We start from the raw sequence: 12310 nt of genomic DNA, 5'->3' as shown, positions 1-12310 counted from the left end.
ACAAGCTTATCTACATTTTCAAATTGATGTTCAGATATGACGATTTACCCGGTTTTCTCTGTGGTACTGGCTGTGTAAGCTACGTCTCCTCCTCTCTGATCTGTAGATGTTGATCTCCTCCTCCCCTTTAGCTGTACGCCAGTTCTCCTGCTTACTACATTTGCAAACAGACACACACAAGTGTCACAAACACCTCATCTAACTGGAACAACATGCTAAGTTAGACTGCTAACATGTCTAACTGGAACAAACTGCATTATATTGAAAAAAACTATAGAAAGACATGAGGTCTTGAGTACCAGGTGTCTATCAAAATAACAGACATCTGTATAATGAAGTGGAAACAGTCATAAAGGTTTTTTTTTTTTTCCTTTTTCTTCTTGTTTTATTCCAGGTTTAAATTAGGTTTTAAAAGCCAGATTTGCAGTGTGGTCTCAAACTTTTGGAAACAACTGTATTTGTGTGTGTTTTACCAAGCTATGGCTGGTGATAGTTCAGGAACGAGGACCCGTCGACTCCACGCCACCAGGTCTCTCTCGGTAGCGATTTCACTGCGTGGAGCGTTACTGTGCATCTGTCGAACACCTTCGATCTGTCCACTCCGTCTCAGACCCACGTTAGGTGGAGAAGAGACTTCTGTGGGAGAACTGACAGATCCTACAAACACACAAACCAGACATGCAACCTGCATCAGCATTACTGTGAACACAATAACAATCACCACCCACCAGTTTATAGAGATCATCTGATGACATTTTTAGATTTTACAGTAGCGATAACGTCATCTTGCTCACTGGGGGTTTGTAAGGCACTATTCATTGTCAAGTCACTTTGGAACAACATGGACTGTGAAAAATGCATGGTTTTAACTGTAGACTGTTGAATGTATATGTATAATGCAATAATTTATATTTTACATTTTGATTACTTTGGTATTTTCTTTAAAGGGATAGTTCACCCAAAAATGAAAATTCTGTTATCTGACAGTTTCTTTCTTCTCTTGAACACAAAGGAAGATATTTTGAAGAATGTTGGTAACAGACGGTTGACAGCAGCCATTGACTTCCATACTATTGACTTCCATACTATGGAAGTCAATGGCTACCATCAACTGTCCGTTACCAACATTCTTCAAAATATCTTCCTTTCTGTTCAACAGAAGAAACTCATGCAAGTTTGGAACAACATAAAGGTGAGCAAATAACAGAATTGTAATTTTTGTGTGAACTATCCATTTAAAGGGGTCATATGATACTTTTTAATGTTTTCCTTTTCCTTTAGTGTGTAATGTATTGGTTTGTTCATGTATACGATCTGTTTGTTCATGTATACGATCTGCCTTGGAAGCTGAATCTCACATTTATGGTAAGGGGTGTTACATTTCTGACACATGCTTGAGGTGGTTGAAAAACTTTAAGCACAGTTTGCTATTATAATTTGTTATAATTTAGTTTAATTTTAGGGCTGGACGATTAATCGTTAAGTAATCGAAACCGAAAATCAGAACCTCTAACCGACGTAATTTTCCCATGTTGGTTATTTTGTTTTTTTAATCCTGTTAATACATACCACTTACTTAAAAACATACTACCGCGTGTGTAGCCACGTGACTCCGCCCCGTCCAGTCACCACGCATGTGAACGCTGAGTCAACACACAGACACGGCACTTTGTCAGTTGTATGTGTTGTAAGGTTTGTCAGTTTGGACATTCAAGCGATTTTAGACGATCGATTGTGTATTATATCGATTTATATGTATTATATCGAGCTACCGTGCTCGCGCAGCTGCATTGTGGCACGAACACTCATTCAAAGTAGCTGTGCAAAATGTGAAGATCGCGTGCACAGAGAGGAGCAGAAACTAGTTGTCAGCGTTGTCCTGTGATTTATCACTAAAGTAGCTTACAAACTCAAAACTTATTATAACATGTATCAAAAAATACCCCACCTTTAATAGTCAAGCATATTTACAGTACAAACCTAGTAAGTGAACTATAGGGGCAAAAAAACAACAACAACAACCACCCAAAAACATAATCATTCATTAGTCGCAATAGAGGTAAAATGTTTAATTAATCGAGGTTTCGATTTTAGGTCATAATCGTCCAGCCCTATTTAATTTAATTTGAACTAAAACTATTAAAAAAGTTTTTGGTAACTGAAAGCTAAAATAAAATATAAACAGATTTAAAAAAAAAAATGAATGAAACTAAAATTAGAAAAAGTATATAATGTATAAATAATAGATAACTGTATTCTGCTTGCTGCCAATTACACAAACGCGCACACAAAACTGTTGAATAAGTATTTTAACTTGCAAAATTTCATGGTTGAAGCACAATACAAGGGCAATCGCAGGCTTCATTGCACAGGATATGCGCAGAGCGAAATGTGATCTGTGCTTGACAATGTGTAGCCGTTTCAGCTGAACCTGTTAACTGAATTGAGAAATACCTGGAGACTACTTCACAAAAAACAAACTAAAAACTGAGAGTGTGCATTACCTCTGTTGGATCTGGTGTCAGACCCCAGTCTCTGGTCCTGCTCTTGCTGTAGTCTCTGGATCATACTATCAAGAGGACTAGAGCCTTCTGCAGCCTGTTGACTAACCACTTGATTCAGTCCTGAGTGAGGAAATAAGAAACAAATACACCTTCTTAGTGTTCAGTGACAGATTAGGTGTATGTTTGTGAAAGCTGTGAGTATAAACAAGTGGCCAAAAATTACTTTAAGTAATAAAAACACAGAAAGGATACAAAGAGAAACTGCATTTCTTACCCGATGACGTAAGTCCCATCTGGGGTATGAGCTGTTCCTCTCTACAGTTCTCTCTGCCGGGAACCAGTCTCTGGTATCGTGGAGGGTGAGGGTTCCCATCCACGTCCACCAGGAACGGTGGGGGCATGAGGTGGGGTGCTTGCTGGGTCTGTTCGTCCAGCACGAAGTTATGGGCATCACGGATCAGCGGCCGATAATCAGTGTGGAAGAACATCTGATCTGCTATCTGAAGAAAGAATTAATAGATACATTCAAGATACATTTTATGGTATTTGAAATAAAACAAACAAAAATAAATAAATAAATAAATAAAAATAAAATAATAATATATATATATATATAATGTTTTTTTTGTTTTTTTTTGGACACGCTCAAGTTCACAGAGACGGACATGGCAGAAAGTGCATCCTGTTGCTTTATTTTACAATGGCACAACATTTTCCTGTTATTGTGAGTTTACACTAATAAAAGTACACTCTTTGCAGTTTCAAAATATGTATTACTCTTATCTGTATGACCAACAATATTTGGAGCATATAGTAGAGTAATATAGTAGAGCAGAGAATATAGTAGAGTATTTCAAGTTGTTTCCACTGTTATCAGGAAAAAATGCAAGTGACCGCACCTGTAAGCAGTAAGCGTGCTATACTTTAGTTTCCACACTCTGCACAAACACTTGGATATTTATTGGGTATTGGACATTTATCTAGTTTAACAATAGAGCTTGCAGCAATGTTAGAGCAAACAGCCAATGTTTCAATTAATAAGCCATATTACCAAAAGAACCGCAGTAAATGATCTGTCCCTCACGGACTGCGTGACTTTGCCACAACTTTTTTACTATTACATTTTTTGGTCGTCTAAGCCTCTTCTAGTCATCTAGTCAACTAACGATTAGTCAAATATTAGGAGGCGGCCCTAGAAATCACAGACTGAATTAAACAAGCAACGTGATGACAACAATGTAGCATGTTATTCAATCTAAATTTATTTTATTCTGAACATAGTGTCAGAGACAGACATAGGCTTACAGTACCTTATCGTATCTGCTGCTAGAGCCAAAGCCGAAGATGAGCAGGTGACCGTGAGAGTCAGTGCAAGCAAAGTGCTGCCCGTCTGGAGAACACTTACAGTCAAAGACCGCACCGTGTCCCTGCCCCTCGATCTACACAAACACACATCAAAGTAGACAAACAGTATGTGAGACACAATAAACACCAATAAATCAATAGATTTGCATATTAATTTAGGTCAAATGTGATAGGATCTGATAAAACAAATGGAAGTGCAGCTGGTTGGTTTACCATATTGAAGTAAGAGCGTATTTTGACTCCTCTTGCCAGATCCCAGACAATTGCATTCCCGTCGTGACCAGCAGAGAAAAGCACTCTTGAATCAAATGGATGTGGCTCCAACACAAACACCTCATCCTCGTGGCCCTGTGAGTGAAGGGTCATGATGACAACATGATTCATCACATATTGTCTTCTTACAATCATTCTGGAGAGATCTTCACACTCTTACCATCAATACATGAATAAGGTTCCCTGTGTAAGAGTTCCACACTTTCAATGTCAAGTTGTTTGCAGCGGTGATGACCGTGTTGTCATTGCAATCCCAGGCCACCATAGTCACCTTCAGTTTGGTAACTTTGTCTTCTAAAGGTGGAGGGTTGTACTTGCTAAAAAAGACAAATAAAAGTTTTTAAAAGGAACAAATAGGAATGGCATTTCTAACTTTGCTTTGCAGCTGGCCTACTTTTAAAGAGCAAAGCATTGAGAGACCGACTAATAAAAAGAAAGACAAACTAAATGCTTCTATTTTTCTAATTTATGAAACATGTATACAAATGACATTATCAGCATAACAATTTGAGTAAAATTTTTAATTGAAATTTAACATGAATATTCTTAATAGAAATTCTGGGATTGTAAATGTCATTTAAAGCTGAAATATATAAATATATAAAATGTTGGCAAAACATCAAACTTTCTGCTTAATTCCAGCTTTAAATTTCATTTGAACTTTTGAACATTCAACTTTTGTGCCCCACTGTAATTTGACAAAAGCTGCCAAACTAAGTAAACAAGACAACATGCAAATGATTAAATATGTTCATGTTACTACAGATAGATAGGACCTTTAGAACTAAATGATAGAGATAAGTGCATAAAAAGGCATCAAATGGTATGTTTGCTTATCCGCTTGTTAAGTGGTGATGAAAGAAATGCCATTTCTGGGTCCAAGCCCCGGCTCGTTTCACTTGAGAATGCAATCTCGACGGCCGTTTATGAGCACTATTGATTCATATTAAACATTTAACATTTTAAAAAGTTAAACATTTAAAATACTTACAGTCTACACAACAGTCTCCGTGCTCACAGTGTCACAGACATTAATATATTAACGATTTATAAGATGAATCACTGTCTGACCATCTGGGATTTTGGTATGGAGATAAAGGTTATTATTATAATTTTTTGGTAGTATTACACCACATCGTGTGTGTATATTAGCACAGTTTGTTGTTTTCTTGTGGTATGACATAGAGCGTTAGGACCCGGAAGCGCTTAACAACCGAATTGTTTTGTCTTGTTTTATTAAGAAGATAATTGGCTTTCGAAATTGAATATGTATCCATTGGTGGAGTTGGATGGTGATTCTGTTGTTGGCTTTACATTGTTGCATCTCAGTCGCTGCTGTGTGGTCAGAATCAATTGATCTCGCGGGACTCCAAAGTAATTATGTTACAAACGATCAATTGTTTAGCAAACAAAATGTAACATTAATGCACAATTAATTGAGCCATACTTTTAAACCATGATTAATGTTTATCATACCCAGGTAATTTGGTGGCCATGTCCAGGAGAATGCTCCGCCAGTCTTGCTGCTGCAGCTGCCATATCCGTGCTGTGCCATCTCTACTGCCGCTCACAAACCTACACACAATTTATGGATTTAGGTTTGTGTTCAAAAATCTCATCTAAAAGAATACATACTCTGAAGCTTCATGAAAAGGAGGCACACTGTAATAAACTTGTAATCCACTAAAATGTTTCAAGCATTTAGTAAGCTTTACAACTTGCAGTGATAAATTCATTCCACCTTTTCTACCATTATACATTTATTTTGAAGGAAAATTAGTTGAAACTGAAAACTTGTCAAATTAAGTTAAGAAGAGAAAACTTATGGGTTAGTCTGGAGGGGCCTATGTGACAGCGAGTATATTTAATATGGTCCCAGTGCTTTTCAAAATGGACACAATGTTTTCCACCCACCACAGGACTGATTTTGTAAAGTTCATTTCTATTACACTGATCCCATTTGGCTTGCCATTCCTTTAGCATATGCGTTCATAATGGGTTTTACTGAATGGCTTTTGTTTTATGTGCAATGAACGTAACTTGTATTGTTGACTATGTATACACAAGGCAGTGGTGTGTTAAGAGGCCACAATTTTTATCTGTTTATTTTCCCCGAGATAAAACAAAAAAAAACCTATCAGTCAAGGTTTTTACCATTAAAATTATATGGGCCATTTTTGCTACTGTGTCTTTAAGACTTCTTTGTAAACATGATTTGCATATAAAATAAGTGAAAGCAGAAGTATTGAAATGACAGTATTTATATTTACATAATGTTTGTGTATGTGTATTGCACTATAAAACAGTGAGGTTTATTGAGGTTTAGGTGTCCTGTATTGTGAATTACACAGCAAAAAAATATTTTCTTAAACAGTAGTCTTATTTTCCAGTAACAGCATCTAAACATCTTTAAAACAAGTAGAGAAGGAAAATTTCATTATATATTATGTTTTGTTTTCAGAGAATATATACTAAATTACACCATGGTCTGTCTGAATACTCAATTCTGATTGGCTAGAAGGTAGTTCCAAGCCAGTTTAATCACCACTCAAAATGTATGTGCTGCTTTCATTGAAGCACACGTCACACACACAAAGAGATCGAGATCGTGCTGCACACACAGAAACAGGAACAACAGCTGCCCTGTGATTTTTATTAATAAATTAAATTCACTACCGAATTGCTACATTATATTACTCACAAATAGGGTTGCAAAATTCCGGGAATTTTCAAAGCTGGAAACTTTCCATGGGAATTAACGGGAATATATGGGAATTAACGGGAATATACGGGAATTAATGGGAATAAACAGAAAATTTGCAAAATTCCTGGTTAGTCTATGACAGGGTACTTAAATGGAGTTGAAAAGAACATCTTGCAACATAATTTTGGTTAAAACAACCATATTTAATATAATTTTAGTTGAATTCTTACCCTGAGATTCACACAGCACACTACTTACTGCTGGGCCATTGAGGCCACGCCCCCTGCATGCACTGTGCATTCTCCCAGTCCATAGCATGCACATTTGATCAAAAATACAGAAACTGTAATATTGTCAAACATAACTAAAATTTAAAATAATGATTTTCTATTTTGATATACATAAAAATATAATTTATTTCTGTGATGCAAAGCTACAATTTCAGCATTATTTCTCCAGTCTTCAGTGATCCTTCAGAAATCTCTATGATATGATGATCTGATCCTTTGTTATCAATGTTGGAAACATTGGTGCTGCTTAATTCTTTTATAACCTGTGATACTTTTTTTTAGGATTCTTTGAATAAAAATTTAAAGAACAGCATTTATTTAAAATAGAAATCTTTTGTAACAATATACATTACCATTCAAAATTTGGGGGACAGTAATTTTTTTCTTCTTTTTTTGAAAGAATTTAATACTTTAATTCAGCAAGGATGTGGGAAATTGTTAAATAAAAGTGATATTAAAGTGATATTGTTAGAAAAGATTTCTATTTTGAATAAATTCCATTCTTTTTAACTTTTTATTAATAAGTGAATCCTGAAAGTAGTATTACAGGCTCCAAAAAATATTCAGCAGCACAACTGTTTCCAACAATGATAACGGAGCATCAAATCAGCATATTAGAATGATTTCTGAAGGATCATGTGACATTGAAATAAATAACACACAATTGTTGCAATAAAAATATATTTATTTTACATATTTACTGAATTAGAATTAATTGAATGCGAAAAATAAATAACTTATGTTATGACCAAGCAAAATGTTTATATTTGTTTTTATATGATACTTTTTATGTAAATATTATACATTTATATAAATTTCCAATTAATTCCCATAAATTCCCATAAATTCCTGTTAAGTTTCCAAATTGGAATATTTCCAAAATTCCCCAGGTTAAGTTCCCGTGGAAAGTTTCCGGAAATTTACCGGAAACTTTCCACCCCTTTGCAACCCTACTCACAAAGGAGTTTATATCATTGCGGTTTTAAACTCACAGCTTTATTGCTAGTAAAGATCTGCACATGCACATCTCTCTCAACAGGCTAATTCATTCAAATAAATGTTATAAATAAAAAATATATAACCTTACCGCACTACTTTATCTCTGTGTCTAATTTAAAGCAGACAGAATGCTAGATCTAACGAGTCGTAACTGACGAAATTAACCGTACTTTTTACCTTTCCAATCAAATTTCAAAACACTGTTTCATGAAGCTTTACTAATCTTTTGTTTTGAATCATGGTTTTTTTCGGAGCGTGTATCAAACTGCCAAAGTCATGTGATTTCAGTAAACGAGGTTTTGTTACATCATAAGTGTTTCGAAATTTCAATGGTTCACATGACTTTAGCAGTTTGACACACGCTCTGAACCAGTGATTCGAAACAAAAGATTTGTAAACCTTCGAAGTTTCATGAAGCAGTGTTTTGAAATCGCCCATCACTAGATATTGTTGAATAATATTTTTTTTTTATGGTGCACAAAAAGTATTCTCGTTGCTTCATAACATTAAGGTTGAACCACTGTAGTCACATGAACTGTTTTAAATATGTCTTTAGAAGCTTTCTAGGCATTTGAAAGTGTTAATTATGTTGCCGTCAATAGAGGCCTCACTGAGCCATCGGATTATCGAAAATATTTTAATTTGTGTTTCGAAGATGAACGAAGGTCTTACGGGTGTGGAACGACATGAAGCTAAGAAAATAATGACAGAATTTTCATTTTTGGGTGAACTAACCCTTTAACTTATCAGTCCTGGCAGATGAACGTGGATTAAGCATGGTATAAATGATTTGAATGCACTCCACGTAGACAACCACCCTTCGCTTCGTGTTGGGTGGTTCTTTGTTGTCCATTAAAATCATTTAAATCATAGCTAGCCATGGATTATCCCTTACTACTTATCCCAAAATTTTACCACTTTGGGTTTTTTTTTTTTACATCCACAATTTGTATTATCCTAAAATTTAAGAGTATCATAGATTAAAAATAATTTGCCAATGGGGTAACAAAACTAATATGTAAGATGCTAAAATGCAATTTTGATTCAAATAAATGTATCTTGTGATGTTTAGATATTTGTGCCTGAAAACAAGACAAAAATAATGACTAAGCAAATTATTTTTGCTGTCTAAAAAAAGCAGTGACATGGCATTAATGTGAACTGCAAGGTAGGGAGGATGTGTGTGACATGAGTTGATAAATTTGCATTAACGTAAAAGTGTATTACTCTATGAGGTGTGGTTCTACAAATGAGTCAGAGTGTAACTCCATTAAATAAGACTGCACACAGTAACACAATGCCCACACAGTCTACTCATTTGTGGCATGGACCACATCTTTTTGACAGTACACTCTTCTGCAGTTCTATTGATTGGTGAGATTTCTTCCCTTCTTATATATGTAACACTGGATGCTGTCTCCTCCAGTAAAAAGAATCTGTTCATGTGAACATCAATCTTTTTAAATCCTTAGGGACCTGTTACAGAGCTCTCCCGCTTACTACTCTCCTTCTCTCTCTCCTCCTCTTCTCCCGTCACACTCTCTATTTCCCACCCTCCCCCAATGCAAAAACATTTGCTCATTAAAGTAGAGCGAGTGAAAAACATAAAAGAGCTTGCAGAGACTGAATAAAAAAACTAGTGTGTGGGTAACTGTCATGTGCCTGTTGTTTAAGTAGAAAGACATATCATGCACCTGAACTCTTGTACAAGGTGTATCATAGGCATCGGACATGCATGTTTGTGTGTGATGGGAACAAGGGTATTTTTTCTGCTGACAACATAAGCTCATAATAATTATAAAAAAAATGTGTTCCATTAATCCAACAAACCTGACATACAAACACACACTCTCTCACATTGACACATCACAGTGTTGCTCACCTATCTCCACTATGGGAGAACTGGATGCTGTCGACTTTATCCTGAGGAAAAAAAAAAGTCATTAAAAAACATGAGGGGAACCTCAAAACAATTATGTATTCCTGCAACAGTAAAGCTAGGTAAGAGAATGAAAATGAGGTGCTTTAAAGCAAAAGATCAATATATCAGTGATATATTGAGAAAAATATTTTTAGGTGGACACAATTATACATACATACACATACATAAACTGGGGAGTTGTTGAATTGTATTACATATATTGTTATAGTTATGTATATAGTTAACATGATAAAATTAATTATCTCTTATAATGCAAATATTATATTAGACCATTATGAAATTTAATAGTATATATGCAGTTTATTATATATTGTATATTACATACTAACTTACAAAATAGCATCAATCAATCTGAATCAAATCAGTTTGCATTTGTTTTTTGTTTTTGTTTTTTTGTTTTTTTACCTATTTGGTAGCAGAGACACTGGACAGGGTGTTAGAAAAGGTCACAAACCAGATTCAAACTTGGGTCATTTGTGCAAAAAAAATATCAATACACATATTCTACCTTTTTCAACATCTAAATTGCATTTTTTGTTTATTAAGGTGTAAATAGTCACAAAAAGCAAACAAACGCATTACATACAGTGTGAGACTCCAGTTCTGATATCTTCTCTGGTTGTCCACCTCCAAAGTAATAAACCCTAATGATGTGATCAGTGCTGCCTGTCGCAAGGAACATCCCACCTGAAATATCATCAAAAATCACTTAGCATTACATAAATTACATCATCACAACGCAGTATTAATGTGCATACAAACCAGGAGAAATCCATCATTAACAAAGGCTTTGTCATCATTTTCAAACAGGCGCAATCTCGCAAATATAAGCAATAACCACAATATGGTGTTAATGAACAAGAAACTCAAACAGCTCAAATAAATTCAGACCGTGTAGTACCAAAAAAACGTAGAGGAAAGAACTAGAAGCTGAGTGTGCGTGTCAATCTGGGTGAATGCCAGTAGAGTGTTTCTTTTCTTCAGTAATGTGTATTTGAAGAGCTCCTGCAGCGCTGAACACTCTCTTTTAAAAAGTCTGTGATATCTGTCTGACAACAGGATATTTATAGCCTTACTTTGCAGAAAAACGTTTAAGCCAAAACGATCCGCCGTCACTCTATAATCTGCTATCAGCTTTCAGAACAATGAAAACATGGGAATATTCACTTAGTATCACATTTCTATGTAAGCACACACATTCAGTTAATCATAGGCATGAGTCTTAAATATTATGGCTGTCAATTGACTACAATTTGTAGTTGAATTACATGATTTGCAAGTGAAATAATTAAATTAACTGCAATTAATCATACATATAAATATTTGTTTAGAAAAGCCCACAAATTAAGGTAATAATGGCAAACAAAAGCATTGGAAAAGCAGCTTAGAAGTTAATCTTGTTTGTTTTATCAATGGCTTACAGGCCACAGCAATAAATTTATCAAACATTTGTCAATCTGTCCAATAACAATTTGGGGCTATTCACACAAGACTGTGCATTTCATTAACAGCCCTAATAAATACAGATTTTCTCAATTCACATACTAGTTTTATTCCATTTTCTTTCTTACATAATATAAAAGATCTGTATCATGTCATATGGTAAAGCAGTTTAGCAAACTGGCAGATGCCACTGATCAGTGTCTATAAACTCCAAAAAGAAGAAGTGTCCCAAGTGTCCCATTTCTCAACACATCATGTTTTACTACAAGCTCGGTGTTGAAACAAAAGCATTGTGTCACATGGGTTCCGACGGGAGAGGCTGTGAATGGTAAAAGATAACTTATAAAATGGGAGCAGGTAGAGGTGAGAAAAGAGCTGACACTTTTGGCCTACCTGCACTAAAAGAGGAACAGATCATCTGCACGCCTGGTCTGGGCCGCTCGATGAATTTGCTGGGTCGCTGCCTGCACACACATAAAAACATATAGAAACGTGATAAGTGCGAGAATATAGTCTCTTAGTGGTCTTTCGTGACACTTTTTAAAGGTGAAGCTAGTAATTTCTGTACCAAATGGATTTGCAAAAATGATTATTGAAAAATTAAAAGTCTCAGCATATTAAGCTGGGATAAGAGAAACTTTTTAGCACTGAAAAATATGACATTTCAGCTCTGTTCAAAAGAAAATTACATGTTTCTCCTTTACAGTAATCCAACTAAACAAAAAAAGAGAAAGATTGAAATGCTTGAACTAAATGGCAAAGAAAACACTCCAAATCTTAAAACCCCACA

The 12310-nt window shown here is 35.3% G+C and overlaps 1 protein-coding gene across 3 annotated transcripts in view; it reads right to left on the bottom strand.

Moving 5' to 3' along the window:
- Positions 1 to 12310, bottom strand: part of phip (pleckstrin homology domain interacting protein) — a 50616-nt gene that overhangs the window by 19416 nt on the left and 18890 nt on the right. For all 3 annotated transcript variants that reach the window (XM_067370424.1, XM_067370425.1, XM_067370426.1), the window contains 11 exons: positions 11914 to 11984; positions 10664 to 10764; positions 10018 to 10058; positions 5619 to 5717; positions 4303 to 4459; positions 4083 to 4217; positions 3815 to 3943; positions 2779 to 3004; positions 2505 to 2624; positions 474 to 657; positions 49 to 154 (listed from right to left, as the gene is read on the bottom strand). In XM_067370424.1, coding sequence (XP_067226525.1) covers positions 49 to 154; positions 474 to 657; positions 2505 to 2624; positions 2779 to 3004; positions 3815 to 3943; positions 4083 to 4217; positions 4303 to 4459; positions 5619 to 5717; positions 10018 to 10058; positions 10664 to 10764; positions 11914 to 11984 — 1369 coding nt within the window. The remainder of the gene's footprint in view (positions 1 to 48; positions 155 to 473; positions 658 to 2504; positions 2625 to 2778; positions 3005 to 3814; positions 3944 to 4082; positions 4218 to 4302; positions 4460 to 5618; positions 5718 to 10017; positions 10059 to 10663; positions 10765 to 11913; positions 11985 to 12310) is intronic.

The sequence above is a fragment of the Chanodichthys erythropterus genome, chromosome 20 (genome assembly GCF_024489055.1).
Source record: "Chanodichthys erythropterus isolate Z2021 chromosome 20, ASM2448905v1, whole genome shotgun sequence".
Lineage (NCBI taxonomy): Eukaryota > Metazoa > Chordata > Actinopteri > Cypriniformes > Xenocyprididae > Chanodichthys > Chanodichthys erythropterus.
The sequence above is the reverse complement of the archived record's forward strand: the minus strand, read 5'-3'. Positions and strand labels throughout refer to the sequence as shown.